Source organism: Eschrichtius robustus, chromosome 4 (assembly GCF_028021215.1).
Source record: "Eschrichtius robustus isolate mEscRob2 chromosome 4, mEscRob2.pri, whole genome shotgun sequence".
Classification (NCBI taxonomy): Eukaryota; Metazoa; Chordata; class Mammalia; order Artiodactyla; family Eschrichtiidae; genus Eschrichtius; species Eschrichtius robustus.
In genome coordinates, this window is record NC_090827.1 from 18,685,387 (window position 1) to 18,706,885 (window position 21,499).

Genomic DNA, 21,499 nt, shown 5'->3' on the forward strand with positions numbered 1-21,499 from the left:
ATAGGGTGTCCAGCACCCTTGCTGGTCGTTGAGTGAAGCTGGGTCTTGATGTTGAGATGGAGATCTCTGAGAGATTTTTGCCGTTTGGTATTACGTGGAGCTGGGAGGTCTGTTGTGGACCAGTGTCCTGAAGTTGGCTTTCCCACCTCAGAGGCACAGCCCTGAAGCCTGGCTGGAGCACCAAGAGCCTTTCATCCACACAGCTCAGACTTTTGGGAGGTCTGACGTCTTCTGCCAGCGTTCAGTGAGTGTTCTGTAGGAGCAGTTCCATGTGTAGATATATTTCTACTGTATCTTTTCCGTGGAGCAGAGGGGCCGGTGCCCAGAGGCTCGCTGCCCTGCCGAGCCGTGGAGGGCTGAATTCTGGAGGCTAGAAGTCCAATATCAAGGTGTTAGAAGGCTTGATTTCTTCTAAGGCCTCTCTCTATGGCTTGCAGATTGCCGCCTTCTTGCTGTGCCCTCATATGGTCCTTTCTCTGTGTGCACACATCTCTAGTGTCTCCGCCAGACTAATTTTGATAGAGTTTTAGACACTTTGGTTAGATTGTGGTTTTAAGAGTGATTAAGTGGTTAAGAAGTAGCAGACAGAGAATTAAGGACCAAAGTCAAATTTGCTTTAACGCCTTCTTTTAAATTAATTAATTAATTAATTTTAATTTATTTATTTTATTTTTGGCTGTGTTGGGTCTTTGTTGCTGCACGCGGGCTTTCTCTAGTTGCAGCGAGCGGGGGCTACTCTTCATTGTGGTGCGCAGGCTGCTCATTGCAGTGGCTTCTCGTTGCGGAGCACAGGCTCTAGGCACGCGGGCTTCAGTAGTTGTGGCATGCGGGCTCAGTAGTTGTGGCTTGTGGGCTCTAGAGGCACAAGCTCAGTAGTTGTGGCGCCACGGGCTTAGTTGCTCCGCGGCATGTGGGATCTTCTTGGACCAGGGATCGAACCTGTGTCCCCTGCATTTCCAGGCGGGTTCTCAACCACTGCACCACCAGGGAAGTCCCTGCTTTAACTCTTTGAAGATGTCATATTTTCTTTCACAAGACAAGCTAGACCATGTGTTGTAATATAAGGAAAAGATTACTATTTTAAGGAAAAAATTTTTATTTTAGTTGTTAATACTTCTTAGTACTAGAACTTGCCATGAAAATTATCATTCTCTACTTACTGCCTCTACCCTCCCCACCAGCCAGAAGCTGAGAAATTTTCTATTAGAATAATTACAGTGTCTTAAATCATAAGTGATTATAAAATACGGAAATCTGGATTTACACACACAAAAAATTTGGATGGTAAGGATTCACTACTGAGATGTACTGTTATGCTTTGAAGGAGTCCAAAAATAATACCCCCATTCCCTACCCAAGTTCAGAATCACTGGCGATATAAGCAGATGAGTTCTCTGTTCGAATTCAGAATAACTGCTTTAAAATCTAGAATGAAGTCTAGAATGAAGGACAGAGCTTATTTGTATAGTCATAAAGGAATGGCTAATACTTCAGGGCTGAATTAAATATATTTACTAATAATCTTGCCACTGGTGCAGCTGGACAGCCAAAGATGGGGAGGAACAGAGAATTCTTGCCCCTTCTACTAAAAAATCAGGAGCCCAGAAGGGGCTGAGCCATGCATATCCAGTTCTTCTCTCTCAACTTGTTAATCAGATAAATCATTCCTCTCCTGGAGAATGAAGGTGGCAGCTGCCAAGTGAGGAGCCAGAAGAAGTGTCACTGTAGTAAAAATTCCCTGTAAGGAAGCTTGAGACCAGTGGGAAAGGGGTTACTGCCCCAGTCATTTTACTTTTCAGTATGATCTTTTAAGGAGGTATAATTCACACAGACTAAAATGGACAGATTTTAAATGTACAGTTTGATGAGCTTTGACAAATGTACATACTTATGTAATCACTATTCCAGTCCAGATATCAACATTCTGACACTAAACAGATTCACAGCAAGAGTTTTTTAAGTACCAACCTGTTCGTTCATTTTAAGTGCTTAAAAAATACATTAAATTTGTAATAATTCTGTTGACAGCGTTGGTTGTCTCTGGATGAAGAATTTAATGAACTTTTCCTAAAAAGATCCCACATCATTAGTAGGCATATAATTATTTCTGTGGAGAGACTGAATGATTTTTTTACTGAGTAGAAGTTTCTTAAAAATGGAATGTTCTATGTATTTTTTTAGTTATATATTTTGTATTCTTAAGTACTTAAATTGTCTTCACTGATATCTTCCTATATTAAAATATAAGATCCTGTATTTCTATTTCTGATAATATGGAGTGCATAGTGTAGTTGCATAGCAGGTAACATTTACCTTCCCTTCCCTATTGGTATACTTTGGCTCATAAGTGTGTGATACAAAGGATGGTAACTAGACAGCTTTCTGCAAGTAAGGAATTCATTCCCTTATTCACTTAGTTAATTTAACAAATATTTACTGGCTACCTTTTTGTGCCAAGTAATAGGTATAGTGCAATGACTCTAGTTAACAATGTGTCCCGTACAATATAGAGGAGGAGTATATATTACCAATTAAACAAAAGAATATATAACTGCACACTGTGAATAGTGCTATGAAGGATGGATGCAGTGATACAGAATAACCCTGGAGGGTTGGGGAAGAGAAGACTTAGAAGAACAACAATGGTCTCTGGGGTTGTGACAGTTAGGCTGAAACTTGATAAGAAAGGGATGTCAAACAAGGAGCACTGGGGATGGAATGAAGGAAAGGAAACAAGTAGAACAGATCCAGATGCAATATAGGTAGTACTAAGTACGTCTTAACTACTTTTATTACTTGTTGACTCATAGTTTTGATGTATTATTATCATTTGACTAACATATCTTTTTTCCTCAGTGTTGTGGTAATTACTTTTTATTACTTTTAGTAGTATGAACTTAGATATGATATATTATTCATACTTTATTTCAGAAAAATCAACCTAATATCCATGTAATAAGATTGAACAAGTATATCTGAGATATGATGCCCTACAACTTCTTTTTAGTTACTAGAAGACATACATCTGAATATAGTTTTCTTTTCCTTTAGGGAAATAAAATCAATTTCTCAAAACTATTTAAGCCCTCTTAAGAAAATAAATATTAACATTCGTTGTGAATGATAACCTGGGATTTTTTATAAAGTAAGTTTAGGATTACTAGGTTAATCACAGTTGTATGAGGCATCACTAGAGCATATTAGTATTATTTAATGTAAATTTTTAAGTCTACTTTTTCCTGGGTTGACCTGGAAAATAAATTACCACTCATTTTATAATAGGGAATTCCACTTTATTTTTAGAATTGTCATGAGCTGGCAATGTACAAAAGTCTATTAAAATTTATACCTTACTTTGAAGTAACAAAATGCCTAAAATTCTAATACTAAAGCAGCAATCCCAGGAGTCCTTGGTATATCCTATTAGGGTGCCCGTGAGGTCAAAACTATTTGTGTGGTATCATCAAAAGATATTTTTTGTCTTTTTTCACTGTATTGACATTTGCATTGACAGTGGTGCAAAAGCAATTGTGGGTAAAAAATTGCTGGTGCTTCAGTATGTGTGAATCAGGCTAGTAGTAGCACCAAACTACAATAACTAGTAATTATTGTATTCTTTACCATCGTATACTTGAGGTTAAAAAAAAAAAAAATACCAGTTTCACTTAAGAATGTCCATGATGAAGCAGGAAAAACAATGTTTTTAAAACTCTTAACTTTTTTGTACACATTTTAAAAATATACTATGTGATAAAATGGGAAGTACACAGAAAACACTTGCATTGCATTGTTAACGTCTGATGGTTGTTTTTAAGAAAAGCAACTGTGCAATCTTTTGAGTTGTGAGCTGAGATACTTTTTTTCATGGAATAACATTTTTTTTTAATTTGAAAGAACAGAGAGACGAACTGGCTTTTCATATTTGGCAGATATTTGCTCACGAATGAGGTTAATTTGTCATTTAAGGAAAACAACTGACAGTATCTGTTGCTGGTGATAAAATTAGAGGTTTTAAGAGAAAATTAGAATTTTGGAAAACTTGTATCACCTTAAGCTTGACAGCTTCCCAGTACTTAGTCTTTAAAAAAGATTAGTGAAGATATTAACAAATGTGATATTTTGAAATAGTACAATGAAATGTGTCAGTGTTTGGAAGATATGCATAACTCCATGACCTAATTTTTTAAATGACCAATGCATTGATGATAAACATGTTGCATGCATGAAAGATTCAAAATGCAAAAGAGCAATGGATTTTCATGTAACAGCTGGCAGAGCTCAGTGATATTGTTTCAGATTTCACATGGTAACTAACCTTTAAAAAACTACCACTAATCAAGTTTTAGTGTAGTATCAAAGAATATCCACTGTTATCTGAAAAGGCTGTTAAAATACTCTCTTGTTTTCCAACTATGTATATGTGTGAGGCTGAATTTTTTTCATCTACTTAACCAAAACAACAAATTATAAAGATTGAGTACAGAAGCAGTTATGAGAATCCAGTTTTCTTCTATTAAGGCAGACATTACAGAGATTTGTGAAAATGTAGAAAAATGCCACTCTTCTCAGTAAGTTGGTTTTGAAATATAATTGTTTTTCATTAAAAATATAATTATTTTAACAGATAATAGTTTTATATTTGTTAGGCTTAAGTTAATTACTAAAATAAGTCTTTAAAATTCTCATTTTTAATTTTTAGTATGTTAAATATCAATATAAATACTTGAAAAAAGAGCTCTTTTGTACATGTTACTATACGTAGAAAATCCTAAACACATCATCAGAAAACTACTAGAGCTCATCAATGAATTTGGTAAAGTTGAAGGATACGAAATTAGCATACAGAAATTTGTTTGCATTTCTATACACTAACAATCAGAAAGAGAAATTATGGAAACAATCCCATTTACCATCACATTAAAAAGAATAAAATACCTAGGAATAAACCTACCTAAGGTGGTAAAAAAACCTGTACTCGGAAAACTATGAGAGGCTGATGAAAGAAATTGAGGATTACACAAACAGGTGGAAGATATGCTGTGTTCTTGGATTGAAAGAATTATTATTGTTAAAATGACCATACTACTCAAGGCAATCTGCTGATTCAGTGCAATCCCTGTCAAAATACCAGTGACATTTTTCATAGAACTAGACCAAATAATTTAAAAATTTGGATGGAAACACAGAAGACCCTGAATAGCCAAAACAATCTTGAGAAAGAAGAACAGAGCTGAAGGAATCATGCTCCCTGACTTCAGACTATATTATAAAGCTACAGTCATCAAAACAGTATGGTACTGGCACAAAAGCAGACACATAGACTAATGGAACAGAATAAAAAGCCCAGAAATAAACCCACACACTTATGGTCAGTTAATCTACAACAAAGGAGGCAAGACCATGCAATGGAGAAAAGACAGTCTCTTCAGTAAGTGGTGCTGGGAAAACTGGACAGCTACATGGAAAAGAATGAAATTAGAACATTCTCTAACACCATATAAAAAACTGTACTCAAAATGGATTAGAGACCTAAATGTAAGACCAGAAATTATAAATTTCCTAGAGGAAAACATAGGCAGAACACTCTTTGACATAAATCGCAGCATTATTTTTTTGGATCCATCTCCTAAAGTAAAGAAAATAAAAGTAAAATAAACAAATGGGACCTAATTAAACTTAAAAGCTTTTACGCAGAAAAAGAAACCATCAGCAAAATGAAAACACACCCTACTAAATGGGAAAAAATATTTGCAAATTATATGACCAATAAGGGACTAATATCCATAATATATAAACAGCTTATACAACTCAACATCAAAAAACAAACAACCTGATTAAAAAATAGGCAGAAGACCTGAACAGACACTTTTCCAAAGAGGACATGCAGATGGCCAATAGGCACATGAAAAGATACTCAACGTCACTAATCATTAGGGAAATGCAAATTAGAACCACAGTGAGATATTATCTCACACGTGACAGAATGGCTGTCATCAAAAAGAACACAAATAACAAATGTTGGTGAGGATGTGGAGAAAAGGGAACCCTTGTATACTTTTGGTGGGAATGTAAATTGTTGCTACACTGTGGAAAACAGTATGGAGGTTTCTCAAAAAAATAAAACTAGAACTACCACTCCTGGGTATATATACCAAAACACTTATTCGAAAAGATACATGCACCCCAATGTTCATAGCAGCATTATTTACAGTAGCTAAGATATGGAAGCAACCTAAGTGTCCATCAACAGATGAATGGATAAAGAAGATGTTGGGGGGCGGTGTCTGTGCGTATATATACACACACACAATGGAATACTACTCAGCTATAAAATAAGAATGAAATTCTGCCATTTGCAACAATGTGGACAGACCTAAAAAGTATTATGCTAAGTGAAATGAGTCAGAGAAAGACAAATACTGTATGATATCATTTATATGTGAAATCTAAAAAATACAACAAACTAATAAATATAGCAAAAAAGAAACAGACTCACAGATACAGAGAACAAACTAGTGGTTATCAGTGGGGAGAGGGAAGGGGGGAGGGGAAGTAAAGGGGTAGGGGATTAAGAAGTACAAACTATTATGTATAAAATAAGCTACAAGGATACATTGTACAACATAGAGAATATAGCCAATATTTTATAACTATAAATGGAGCATAACCTTTAAAAATTGTGAATCACTATATTGTATGCCTGTAATTTATATAACATTATACATCAACTATACTTGAATAAAAAATTTTAAAAAGACCTTTTGGGGTCCTAAATAATTTTTAATAGTGTAAAAAGATTTTTAACAATCTATGGTCTAGAGGAATCCATGTATAATTTAGGAGGAGAGCATTGCTTTAAAATCCAAAATGTACATGTTTTGGCTTAAAGCAGTACTTTGAAGCGTTTTTTAAATGGCAGTGTTAAAACAGGTTTTATAGTCATCAGACTTTATTATTTTAAGTCATATCATTTTGAAACTTTTCTAAACCTTCATTTTCATTTTATGTATTTAAAATACAACAGAGGAAGCCAAAAATGTAATAAAGTATTATTTGCAAAGCTATGTAATTTTTTGTAGACCTTTTGTTTTTTTCAGTTAACCATGGCTTGTTCCTGAACAAGCTAAATAAGGTACAAGAATGCTGAAAAGGTGTTCTGTGACTATCTATGGAATATTCTTGGTATCTTACAGATACAGAATGAATATTTTATACAGGTTAAATGGATAAAATTTTATTTAAAAAATATGTAATCGTATAGTCCATTGCCATTTTGGAATGTATGTGGAAATTAATTCACCATAATGGGAGCCTTATGCCTGTTAGTGGTACTGTTTATCATGTAACATGATGGTTAGAGAGGTTTCTGATTGCTCTTTTTTCTCTAAGCAGATAATCTCAGTGATACCTTGAAGAAGCTGAAGATAACAGCTGTTGACAGAACTGATGATAGTTTAGAAGGATGCTTGGATTGTCTACTTCAAGCCTTGGCTCAAAATAGTAAGTTTTATTATGTTTACTCAAATGCCAAACAAAAAAATCAAATCAACAGTCATTCAGAAATTGGTATATAGTTTAGCACATAACTTACATTCACATAACTTGAATTCTTTTGAAGCCTATCCCTGAATACTGAGATTGTTTTACATGTTCACCCTCCTACTTACCTCACCTCCCCCAGGATACTGAAAGCCAAGTTGATAGGCAGAAGAAAGGAGGAATTGATAGGTGGTGATGACATTAATACCAGTCCCAGAGAGAGGCAGTTCTCAACAGATAAGCGCCAAAGTTGTTTTTCTTCTTAACACCTACATTTATGCTTTAAAAAAAGACTGTGTTTACATGTGGGGAGGAGAAACACAGAGGAAGCTTTGAAAAAAAAAAAGAAAGAAAGAAACAGAGAGGGAGCTTAAAACACTTGAAATTTTTTTTCTGAGATCTTTTTAATCATTTTACTTTAAAATAATGTGTATGCTTAGGTTTAATTGGAAAGAGCTATCAGTAGTCATCCAAAAATCCCGTAAAACTGAGGTAACACTTGATCTTTGGTGGCGTGGTAAATAATACTAGAGATAAAAATTATACAACTCTTCATTGACTAATACATTGTATTGTTACATTTGATCCATCATATTTCTATTCACTAATTTCTGTATTATCACAATGAATAGACAGATACAGAATAATTTTCATTTGTTTCCTTAATTCTCCTTGGTTGTACTGTGGTTTATGCTGTACTTGTTTTTAATTATGCCATTATTTTATCCTGGGACTAATTATGTAGCTGACAAATAATTCAGGAGGAAGTATAGACTGTATTGTTAGAGTTCAGTTTCAAGCACTCTGATATGTATGCATTTTTTTTTCTTTTTTCTTTTTTAGTAAACTGTGATTAGAAAATTTAAAATAATTGATTGCAGTACTCTTCATCAAAAAGCACATTTAAGGCTAGCTTTTAAAATTCTGTTTTAGTAATTGCTTTTGAGATTATAATTCTGTCAAGCTGTTTAATCTTAGAGATATCAGAGAAGGGATTTAAAATAAGGAGTTCAGTAAAAACATCTGGATAAGGGTCACAGTGGTAAAGAAAAAGAATAAGAGAGAATCTGTAAGGATGTACTCTCCATTATAGTAGATACAGGTGGCTATTTAAATTTTAACAATTAAATTTAATTAAAAATTAAGTTCTTTAGTCTAACTTTTCAATAGCCATGTTTGATTGGTGACTACCTTATTGGGGATCACAGGTATAAAATACTTCCATGATCACAGAATATTCTTTTGGATAGAACCCCATAATGACCTGATTTTTACACATGCCTGTATAGGCAGATTTACGTAATCTTGTAATTAGTCTGTATAAATTGAGTATCCCAAGTTCATTTTTTTCAAGCATTGTTTTATTATAACTTATTTTGTTTTAAATGGCCCAGTTTTTTCTCTGTGTTAAAAACAAGTAGTATTTTCTAAATGGACCATTTGTTCAGGACCTGAAGGACAAGGAGGTGATGTCCTTGGTTATACGTGGTGGCTTGCTCAGCCCTCTCCTGGAAAGACTGGTACACAGATAGATGAAATTGTCGAAGAGAAATTAAAAAAGGAAGCAAAATTTTATAGCTTTTTAAAGAACAGATTCAGGAAATATCGACAAGTGTATATAGTTGCTGAACTAAATTTCAGACCCATTGCAGTTATTCGTTGGACCCATTTATTGAAAATGGTCTTGAAATTATGTATCATAAAATGTTAAGGCCAAATAGTTACAAAGTGGTAATGAAGACAACAGACTCTACCAATTTAATTATTGACTCTTTAGGAAGGGAACAAAAGGAATATGGCTTCTTAAGAATCTGTAAAAATATTCATAATTGTCCTCACATCTGAGACTATGGACACAAAAGAATTTGATGTAGGAAGAGGTGGTTCATGCAGATGTTCCGTCTTTGACTTACAAATGATATCTATCATTGATTGAGCGTCCACTGTGTACTCAGCAGTAGACTTAAGACTTATATCTGTTGTCTAATCTAATCTTTCCTATAGACCCATGAGGAGGTATTATATACATCACCATTTAAAAGATAAGGAAACGGTCCCTGTAAAGGTACTTGCCTTGCTCTGGCAGAATACAGAGTTTGAATTTGAACTCTTGGTTTACAAAATAAAAAACTACATTCTGAGTAAAGTGCAGCTTTTTTCCTGAGTTTATAGAATGTGAAAGTGTCTTCAGAAACTAGATTTTAATTATTGTCATAAATTTTTGCTTTTTCTTTAAAATAGTTTCAAATTATTATTACAGAGGAAGAAAATTTATAAACCATTTTCTCCTTTGAGCTATATATTTATTTTATAGATATTAATTGGTATGTTTTATAAAATTAACATCTAGCTTTTAAGCAAGAAAAATTTTTTAAATACCAGGGAAATGTTTATTTTATAAAGTTCTTACTTCCCTGAATAAACTGTTTGATCCGTCACTACTTCTATGCTCTTAAAGGTAAAATTATAAAGCATATATAACTTAGAATCTATACTGGCTTTTTTTACACAGAGAAGTTCTAATTTCATAATTCTTCCTAGTATCAGGTGTTTTAACTAAAAATATCAATGTTTGCACTAGAATTGCACCTGATCAAGAAAGAATGATTTCTCCATTCTTTACAAGATGGTAATGTGTGTAATGGAAATCTAATCTTAAAGTTCTATTTTACAGTTTACTAACCTGTCATTGGAAAGGACATTTCTGAAAGGAAAGAAATTATGCTTTTAAGTTTTTACACTGTGGGAATTTAGTATATTTGAATTGTACATTACAGATTATCATAATCTGAATTAGAATTTTTGCTTTGATGTATGACTTCAGAGTGTTTTCTTAAATTTGGGGTGGCATTAAATCTAGTATATGTAAGGATCTTAAAAGACAGAAGTTGAAAATTTGAATACGTACTAGACTTTATGGAAAACATTTTGTTTGAGCAAGCATTTTGTGTAAATCTCTGATCTAAATTAATATAAAAGCATTCATTCACTCATATAAATACTTCAGATCTCAGCTTTAAAATGTTTTTAGTAAATATATGAAGGCTACCAGCCAAGAAATCAGCCCGTTTATTCTGGTCTCTTTTGATTCAGAGAATAGTTAGAAGATTCTCAGTAAATGCTTGTTGAATTGTAGTGTCGGTTATTCTATTTCATACCTATTTGAAAATGTAAAACAGCCCACATTTTCGTCCCTAAACATTAAGGCAGGAATTGTCCTTAGAGAGTATGACGTCTGAACCACCTTATAAGACAAACTACTAGCATGAATTAAAGGCCCCAAAATAAGCAAAATTAACAGTCCATTCATAATAAAAATTCTATTCTGTTGTAAGAGCATGGGGACCATGTTCTTGTTGGTTGGGGGAACCACAAAACAGTGCCAGCATGATCACCAGCACCACTTTAAATTTTTTTCCTAACGGATTAGGCTGTTTTCCTCTTTCTCATTGCCTCATATACCTTTGTATTTTAACTTTAACCAATTGCCTGATGGCAATTCCTGTTTCATACAAGTGTCACGTAATTGTTTATTATCTATAGAAAACCCTATGAAAGAACATCAGTTTACTTGTCTTTAAAGAAGAAAGTATTTAGTATCTAGTTCCATATTCCTAACTTCGTAATACTCATCTACCTGTTGAATTCTTAGGTTATTTCTTAACGCTTGTTCTTTATTTTATTCAGTATGTTGATTTTTGGCTCCCTACTAGGCTATAATCCTAAACATATCAAATTATGTACAGAAGCTACTAATGTAGATTATAAATCTTCTCTAACAGTAAGAATTGTCTGTTGTCATTTGCTTTTAGTCTGCTTTATGTCTTTAATATTTCTGAACAGACTTACTGTCATGTATCAAAATTATTTCCTAAGTAAGGGACTTCGAAATTTATTATCAACTGTTTTTCAATAACCTTGTTAAATCTTCATTTACTGAGCATGAAAGATTGCTGCTGTTTTAGTAGAAATGAAAATTTATTTCACTTAATTCTTTCACAGTAATATCTAGATTTCAGTTTTTTACCCTAAGTCATCAAATGTATCACAGAGTGATACATTTGCAGTTTTCTTTGCAAGCTAAATTCATTATGGTGTTCACCTCCTTTATATACTTTTGTACTATGTGACTCTTTTAGTTATTGTGTCCATCATTAATGAGGGCTTTATGACTGGTGCTAATCATAAATTACCAAAGGTTCAGTTTTTACTAAATAAAGGTAGTATTTTAAGAATAGAGGAGACTAGACTAAACTAGAGAACATGGTCAACTAAAAAGACACTGACAATTCTTGATGGATTAAGACCCCTGGATTGCCATAGAGTAGTGGTGGCCACCTAAGTTTGAATTTTTCTACACAGTCTAAAAAGCCATACAAATCAACAAAAAATCAGATAAAATCAAATATCTATAACCTATGCCCTGGAGATACACTAAGAACTTCAGATTGTTAGGAGAGAGAAATTAATATCCAAATCTAGCCTGCTCAGCTTCAGAGCCCATTTTTAGAGAGAGTTCATGAAGACTGCAGAGGCTACATGGAAAAGACGAGAGGGGTTGAATCAGGAGCCTAGGCGTGATAGTTTACAGTTAAAAATGCCTTCAGAAAGAAAAAGTCTTAACTTGGTGGGAAAATTCCAAGATCTGGCCTTAGATTCAATTGGAGCATTGGCTATTGGGAATCAAAAGGAGGAGACTTAAGAGTACACAGGACCCTAGGCAACAGATCAGGAGAGTGCCACTTTGGGGGATGAAATTGTTCTCCCTTGTAGACTTGGTGTTGAAGGGAAAGAAGGATGCAAGATGGAGAAAGTAAGTGTTCTGTAGAAATAAGAAAATCATACTGTTAGAAGACACACTAATAACCCCCTTTGGTTTAAGTTCGGAAGAGGGAGCTTTTGAACTAAAAAACCTGAGAATTCATCCTTACCCTTACTGCATACAACTTTTACTGCTAGTTAAAGAAAAGAAAAACTATACACTGAATAGGAAATTGCAGGCTATATACATACATAGGTGCTACAAGGAACAAAGCAGAAAATAAGAATCAAAACATTTTAGTTATTGAATTTTTTTCTCCTAAACCACCCACAAAGTGGTTATCAGTAACAGAACACCATGACCTATATTAAACATCCTTAAGCCTTTGCAGATATGAAAAGGAAAAAGAATATCTGGGTAAGAAATTCAGAAACTTGGAACCAAAGTGGATAATTACTAGGAAGATGTAAGAGTTGACTAGAAGATAATGAAGAAAAAGAATCATTTTAAAAATTAAGACTAAATTACAAGGGGCCAAAGAAGAATAGAGGTGACTGAAAATTTAATAAGGAGCATTGAGGAAAGTGGGCAAAATGAAGACAGAATAAAGGATCAAAGAGAAAATGATTAATATAGAAGATAGGCAAAAAGATCCAACGTACGTGCAACTGGAATCCTCAAGGAGAAAAACAAAACATTGAAACAGAGCTAATATTTAAAAGTATGAACTTTTCTGAAGTATAAAAAGACCAGAATCTGTATGTTGAAAGGGCCTAGCATGTACTTGTGAAAATTGACCTCGAAGAAGGCTAGCAAAACTTTTAGACTTTAAAGGTAAAAATAAATACAAAGGAGAAATCCTCCAGGCTTCCATGCTGAAAGATCAAGTTATTTAAAAAGAAAAGAAAATTAGATTGGCATCAGACTCTTCAACAACAATATGCAAAACAATATTAGAGCAGTATTTTCAGAAAACTCAAGGAATAAGAATTTTATATTGAGCCAAGATGCTCAGTAAGTATCAAGGCTATAGAAAAATTCTGTTAAACATGCAAAAACACAGGGAATACTATGCTCATTAGCCTTCCAGAGGAATCTTCTAAACTTGTGCTGTCCAATACAGTATCCATTCTCTGAAATGGCTATTGAGCATTTGAAATGAGGCTAGTCTGATTTTAGGTGTGCCATAAGTGTAAAACACATACTATACTTTAAAGACTTAGTACTTCCCCAAAAGTAAAATATCTCATTAAACGTTTTTAAATTACTGACTACATATTGAATCTCATTTTTAAAATTTTATAAAATATTTATAAATATTTCTATTGAGTTTTATAGGCTATCATTTCTTGAATTATGGGTGGTTTAAGAATTGGACCAGCCAGTATGATATGATGGAAATGCAGCTTAGAAACAAAATCATCATCATTGTCATCAATAAAATATAGTTGGGTTATTCAGTGGAGGAGAGGACATTTTTAAAAGAGGCCATTTAAAATAATGAACCTTAAGTTCATTATCCTAGGGTTAGATTCTAAGGAAGTAGTAGCATATAGGTCCAAGATATATGTCAGTCAGAAGCAGAAAGAAGAGACAGTATATATTCAAATATATTTATATCCAGGAATTCGTAGAAGAGGGGTCACAGAAAGGCTTGAATCTGAAATAATGAGAAAGACCATCTTGAAATCTTTCACAAGTCACAAGATTAGTAACAAGATAATAACATGGTACTGGGTGCTGTTTGCCTTCTAAAATGCTTTTAAGCACTGTACTTCATAAGGGGCAAAGAAAGCTCTCATTATGTACAATCTCCAGAAGGAGATAAGCCTCCATTGGTATTTGTAGTTTGTGATTGAAGCATTGACAGAGAATCTGGATTTTCTTACACTAGCTAATTAATAAATGATACCATTTTTGCTTCTTAAGTTTGCTAAATTTGAAAAACTTCTTATGTTCCTGACAGTAAAATATGTAAGAGAAATGTGATTTGAAATGATACTATATGCCAAATATATACTGAAAAAGATCTACCATCCTCAGTAAAACACTAATACTGACTTACTGTCACTGAGTTGTTGAGGGAGAAGCTGATGAGTTTGTGCTGCTGTGTCTTCCTAACATTTGTTTCTGACAGGGTCCCATTTAACTGTGTAACTGCAGCTACCTGTAGGTCTTCTGTGGCCATATGCTTGATAGACGTTAACTGGCTTCTCAAATTAAACACTAACCCAGTATGTCCTGAACGTGTCAAAAAATATGAGGCATGCAGATTGGACTTTTAATTAGTATAATGAATTGGAAATGAATTAATAAGAATTATATATTCTCTCATGGAGCTGATTTCCAGATAGCTGGGGGCTTTGAATGACACTCCGGGAGGCATGCCATCCACCACCACACAACCAGGGTTAATTGTGATTTTCCTGTAGGGAACTTTCACAGGGAAACCCATACCAGTGGCTTCACCAGATTTTCGACTAAAGAGGTCATTAACTTGTTCTCTTAGCTGTCTAGCTTTTTCAACTTTTGACAGTCTTTCATTATCATCATCTGGAATTGTCACCTGAATGATGTTAAGATCTTCAACATCTGATGCAGTAGTATTAAAATTGAGCGATGAATTTATTTTTCTTGGAGGGCTCTTAGAGGAAGAGGTGCTCTCCTTAATTGCTGTCTCAAACATTTCAGGCTTTTTAATGATGAACTTAATTTTGGCTTTGTTTCTGAGTATCTTCTCCAGCCTTGGAATGCCAAAAGTAGATGGTCATCAGAATGGCACACCCTCGGGTAAGCCTTCACGTGCTGAGTTCATTAAATTCACAGTCATTAGACCATTTCCAGGACTTGCGATTAATAACCAGTTGGTTGATCAGAGTGAGTCAGCAGGCCCAGTGATCCAAGAATCAGCCGAGCCAAGCCAGTTGGAGGTTCCTGCAACAGAAGAAATAAAGGAGACTGATGGAAGCTCTCAAATCAAGCAAGAACCAGACCCTACGTGGTAGACCTCTTCCCTCCTAGGCTTAAAGTATCAGTGGGTGAGAAGAGCTTTTCGGACCTTTTACTGCCCCAAGCTGCGTAATATACTTGTATAACAGAAATACCTTCTATACAAACCTTCTTTTCTACTTTTAAATAGAAATGTCTACTTTTTCAGCAGTTCTGTGAATTGAATTAAAGAGCAGAGTGACTGTAAAAAAAAAAAAAAGAATTATATATTCTCAACAGAAAAATGTAGTTTGATGTTTAAAGGAAAATGCTTTAAAGTAAGAAATAGATTGATTAAATTAACCTATTTTCAGTGTCTTTGCTGTGATGATGGATGTTTGAACCTGATATTAAAGGTATGGGCAGTAGTATACTGCTTTTTAGCTCCTGTAGTACTTGGTAGTCATGATGGTTGTTTCCTATAGAAAGCTTTCTTACATAGTCTAAATGCTTTCACTTTTACAAATCTGAATCTTGTAATTCAGATTTCCTGAGTACCCACTTGGCCTTGTAAAACAAAGGTTAAAGTTTCACCATAATGGTAGACTTCGGGATTTATAAATGTGACATTTTGAGAAATTAATGAATCATTATTTTTGCTAAAGGAAGCCTCTATATAAAATACATGTATTCTTGCTATTATAATTATTTGATTTTATTATGTTCAATTATTTATTTTTATATATGGTATAGGTGAGGATTTAATTTTATTATTTTCTAGACAATCAATTTTCCCAACACCATGTGTCATTTAATCTATTCCTTATTGGTTGAGGATGTTCCTTTTATCATATAATAACTACTTAATTTAATATAATTGGGCCAGTCTTGGGGTTTTATTTTATTCCATTAATTTGTTTGTCTATTATTGTGTTGTAACCGTGCTATTTTAATTATAGTAGATTTATTGAGAAAGTTCCTCTTTATAAATCTGTTTCAAAGTTTTTTATTTTCATGGGTTTGTTATATCAGAGAAGTTGTGTAAATACTTTGTTGCATTCCTGGAAAATGCTGTTGAAATTGGGATAAGCTATAAATTAATTTGGAAAGAATTGAAAACTTCTTAATAGTTTCTTATTCTAAAAACATAAATTATATCTTTTTTTTATTCAAGTTTTCTTTCTTTATGTCTCATTAAGATTATGTAATTTGGTTCACATGCTTTCCATATATATCTTATTTAAAGCATTTTTCCTATGTATTCTACATTATTTTGGTTGTTTTTGCAAATGGACTTTTTCCTATTATAACTTCCAGACCGTTTTGTTAGAGATCAGTTTGAAAGCTGTATTGATATTTATATCTTTTATTTGTATTCAGCTACCTTTGGAGCTCACTTATTAGTTAAAATAATGTTTTAGCTAGTTCTCTTGGGTTTTGCAGTCAGAACATACAGAAAGTGTTATTTTTGTTTCCTCTTTCCCTTGTAACTATAGCTGACTTATTGAGTTGGCTTGAACTGCCAGCAAAATAGTAAATAACAATGGTATGAGTAGTATTTTAGTTTCTGATATTAATGGCAGCCCTTCTAATGCTTCACCATTCAATATAATACCCCTGGACTTAATATAAAAGTCCTTTTTCATGTTAAGAAGATAGTCTTAATTAAAGAATGATTTTCTTAAAAAAATCAAGAGCGGGTACCTCTAAACCATAAGTCTTTAGCCTACTCAATATAAGAATAGTAAACATTTTTCTTTTTTATTATTTTAAAGTTTATTTATAATGAAATTATTTGCTGAGAGCATTAATTCTAGAGGAAGTTTTTCTTAAGAATGGAAAGTACAGTGTAGTTTTACAATCTCAGATTCAATGTCGTTTAGTAGAATAGTGAGGTTCAGTATAATTTATATCTTCCTTTGTGTATTCCAGGACAAATGTTTACCTAGTGAGAATTAGTACCTAAAGAATAATTAAAATTAATAATGTTAATTATTTATTTTAGAAGGAATGATTATTAAATTGCCTGATAAACATTTTAGGAAATTTCTCAATTTAGTAATTTACAGCCCCCAAAGTTTCAAAACTACAGTCAGTAGAGCATTAATTTTGCTACCAGATAATTGTTTGGTTACAATTACAAGGTCATATTATATCAGCCTCTGAATTATGTTTATAGCTAAAAATTGAGATATTCATTTTTTTGTTAGTTTGTATTACTCAACCCTGACAGTGTGAACTTGATTGCTTATTATTTTTCTTACTTCATTTTAATATGGTTTTACATAGATATAAATTTAGTTCTACATGTAGTTTTATACAGTGTAGTTTTACATAGATTCCTCTTAGACATTTGTAATGTTATATGAATTTTGGTATGTCAAGATTTAATGAAATATGAATATAAATTATTTTATAAATTTAAAAAATATTTTTATTACTTGGCATTAGTAATCACTTTTTAAATTTCTAACATTTGGCTTAGAGGAAGAAAAAGAAACACTAGCCAGAAAAATAGGTAATTGAAATAAATTCTTCTCCTTTTGGAGGTTTGATTTTATATGAATCTTAATGAATGTAAACCTATAGTTTATTATGTTAAACCTGGAAGAGATGCCATACCATGGGAATATGTTTTATACCAAGTAAATAAACAAAAGCAAAGTTGTTTCACTTTTCACTGTTACTCATTTATTATCTACTGCAATTTTCAGTTTTTGAGTTATAAATGTATGTGAATATTAATGACCAACTGCAAATATTGTTGAAATAGGAAAAATAGTAGTAACATTAAAGGCAAACTAGAGAGTAAAAGGTTAACTCTTTGCTTGAAATATTCAGAGTAAGGGAAGAATAGACAGAAAGTGGAAAAGATCCCAAATTAAGAAACATTTTTTAGAAGCACATTAAAAAAGAGTTGAAGAAATGTATGCTAAGTCAGCTATACATCTCTTTAACTGGATGTAAGATATTATTTTCTGTTTGCTGTACAATAAGATCTTGATGAAGAATACTGAGGCCAAAAGTATTATATACCATATTCTTTAATTTTATTTATTTATTTATTTTTGGCTGTGTTGGGTCTTCGTTTCTGTGCAAGGGCTTTCTCTAGTTGCGGCGAGCGGGGGCCACTCTTCATCGTGGTGCGCGGGCCTCTCACTATCGCGGTCTCTCTTGTTGCGGAGCACAGGCTCCAGACGCGCAGGCTCAGTAGTTGTGGCTCACGGGCCCAGTTGCTCTGCGGCATGTGGGATCTTCCCAGACCAGGGCTCGAACCTGTGTCCCCTGCATTGGCAGGCAGATTCTCAACCACTGCACCACCAGGGAAGCCCTATATACCATATTCTTAACTGTGTGTGGTTCATGGTCATTTTACTGTCTTATGACAAATCACAACATAAATCTTAGCAGTATTTTTTTGGATCTGTATCCTAAGGCAAAAGAAATAAAAACAAAAATAAACAAATGAGACCTAATTTACCTTAAAAGCTTTTACACAGCAAAGGAAGCCATCAACAAAACTAAAAGACAACCTACTGAATGGGAGAAAATATTTGCAAAGATATGACTGATAAGGGGTTAATATCCAAAATATATAAACAACCCATACAACTCAATATCAAAAAAACCAAGAACTCAATTTAAAAAAGAGCAGAAGACCTGAATAGACATTTTTCCAAAGAAGATATACAGATAGCCAAAACGTACGTGAACAAATGCTTAGCAACACTAATCAGAGAACTAAAATCAAAACCACAATGAGATATCACCTCACACCTGTCAAAATGGCTATCATCAAAAAGTCTACAAATAGCAAATGTTAGCTAGGATTTGGAGAAAAGGGAACCCTAGTACACTTGGTGGAATTGTAAATTCGTGTAGCTACTATGAAAAACAGTATGGAGGTTCCTCAAAGAACTAAAAAAAGAACTACCATATTATCCAGCAATTCCACTGCTGGGTATATATCTGAAGAAGACACTGGATCATTGGGATACATGTACCCCAGTGTTCATAGCAGCATTATCTACAGTAGCCAAGATATGGAAGCAGTCTAAGTGCCCATCATCAGATGAATGGATAAAGAAGATGTGGTGTGTGTATACACACACTAGAGTATTCTCAGCTATAAAAAAGAATGAAATCCTGCCATTGCAACAATGTGGATGGACCTACAGAGCGTTATGCTTAGTGAAATAAGTCAGACATAGAAAGACAAATACTCTGTTATCACTTATATGTGGAATCTAAGAAATAAAACAAATGAATGAATATAACAAAACAGAAACAGACTCACAGATATGGAGAACAAACTAGTGATTACCTGTGGGGAGAGGGAAGCGGGGGATGACAAGATAGGAGTATGGGATTAAGAGACACAAATTACTATTTATAAAATAAGCAACAAGAATATATTGTATAGCACAGGGAAATATAGCCGTTGTTTTGTACTAACTTTAAATGGAGTATAATCTATAAAAATATTGAATCATTATGTTGTCACCTGAAACTAATATAATAGTGTAAATCAACTATTTCAAAAATAAAGAAAAAAATTAACAAATAAGTAAAAATAAACACAACCTCTTTCCTCAAAAATCATCAATAACTGAGAAAATGTGAACGTTTCATGTGCTTAGTAATATAAAGTTTAGGTATAATATTCTAGGTAGTATTCATATAATGGACTGTATAATGTAGAGAATCTTTATACTCTAATTTTTTTTACTAGAAGTTAGTAGCATTCAGTGCCTTCTGTTGTCAGATACCTTCACTTGGAAATTTTGGCTGTTTTATCACCAGTTAAAAAACAAACAATGCATTGTGTAATTTCTTGAGATTTCAGAAAGCTAACACATTTAGATAGAGTCAAAGTCATTTTTTTTTTTCTGACTCTAGTTATACAAAGTTGGAGCAGTAGTACAGAATACTATGTGAAATTTCATGACCCAGCACGTGAATTACTCTGCTGGCAGAATTCCTCTTGCTCCAGGGCACGTGGGGGAAAGAGGTCAGGGTGGTCAGTCTTTTGTTCTATTCAAACGTTCAACTGATAGAATGAGGTCTACCCACATTATAGAAGGCAATCTGCTTTGCTTAAGGTGTACAGATTTAAATATTAATCTTATCCAAAAACTCCCTTACAAAAACATCCAGAATAATGTTTGGCCAAATTCCTGGGTACCATGGCTCAATCAAGTTGTCATGTAAAAGTAACCATCACAAGTGGACTCTATATTCTACTGACATAGCAAAATGAATTGTGTGACGTAATAGTTATGTGTTGGGATAACTGCTAGTGAGGAATGATGCCCTTAACATTAGAACTTTCCACAAACAAATCTATAGTTGATTTTACTAAGGTTGATTTTATGACCTACTTTTTAGTATTTGTTGTGATAAACCCCAAAATGAGACTCCAAAAGGCGGAGTAGTGGGGTTTTTTTTAAGAGACATCTGGATTTAAATTCTGGGTTTTAGCACACAGTGTTCTCTGAGGTGAGTTCACTTAGATGCTGGTAATTTTCTCTGCCCATATTTAAGTGTTACACATCTTTTCTCCTCCTTGTACTAAAGGAGCAAACAGAATGTTTTCATTTCGCTCATAATAACTTACTTATGGATTGATCACCTTTTCTTTCTGATGTGTGCATGTGGGAGGGATAAGATAAAAGCAAAGTAGTTTCTAAAATGATGTCTGAAGGTTTAAAGAACATTTTTGCATATGTTTGCTTTTGAAAAAATGTAATCTGAGACCTGATTAGCTTAATGCAAAGTGAAAAGTTTAGTCTCTGCATGAGCTAGTGATTGGTAATGCTACCAAAAAAACTTCCATTCTTTTTTTTTTTTTAACTGTTTTATTTATTTATTTATTTATTTTTTACTGACCAAAGTCTACCTATTTATATTAGGATGCACTCTTTATTTATTTATTTATTTATTTATTATTTATGGCTGTGTTGCAGAGCACAGGTTCCAAACGCGCAGGCTCAGTAGTTGTGGCTCACGGGCCTAGTTGCTCCACGGCATGTGGGATCTTCCCGGACCAGGGCTCAAACCCGTGTGCCCTGCATTAGCAGGCAGACTCTCAACCACTGCGCCACCAGGGAAGCCCCAAAACTTCCATTCTTGATGAGAAAATTCTTAAAATGTAAGACAGTCTCCTTATAAGCTCAATCCTCTTTTCTGTTAAAAGTAATTACAACTTCTACAACATTAATACATATAACTCAGTTGCTCCATCTTTAATATTCTGTGGACAGCTTATGC

General features: G+C 33.6%; 1 protein-coding gene across 4 annotated transcripts in view; it reads left to right on the top strand.

The window, feature by feature from the left end:
* The window catches only part of RAP1GDS1 (Rap1 GTPase-GDP dissociation stimulator 1), a 155,688-nt gene that overhangs the window by 34,051 nt on the left and 100,138 nt on the right, over positions 1 to 21,499 (top strand). For 3 of the 4 annotated variants that reach the window (XM_068542467.1, XM_068542469.1, XM_068542470.1), the window contains exon 2: positions 7,390 to 7,500. In XM_068542467.1, coding sequence (XP_068398568.1) covers positions 7,390 to 7,500 — 111 coding nt within the window. The remainder of the gene's footprint in view (positions 1 to 7,389; positions 7,501 to 21,499) is intronic. The other variant, XM_068542468.1, reaches the window with a different exon arrangement.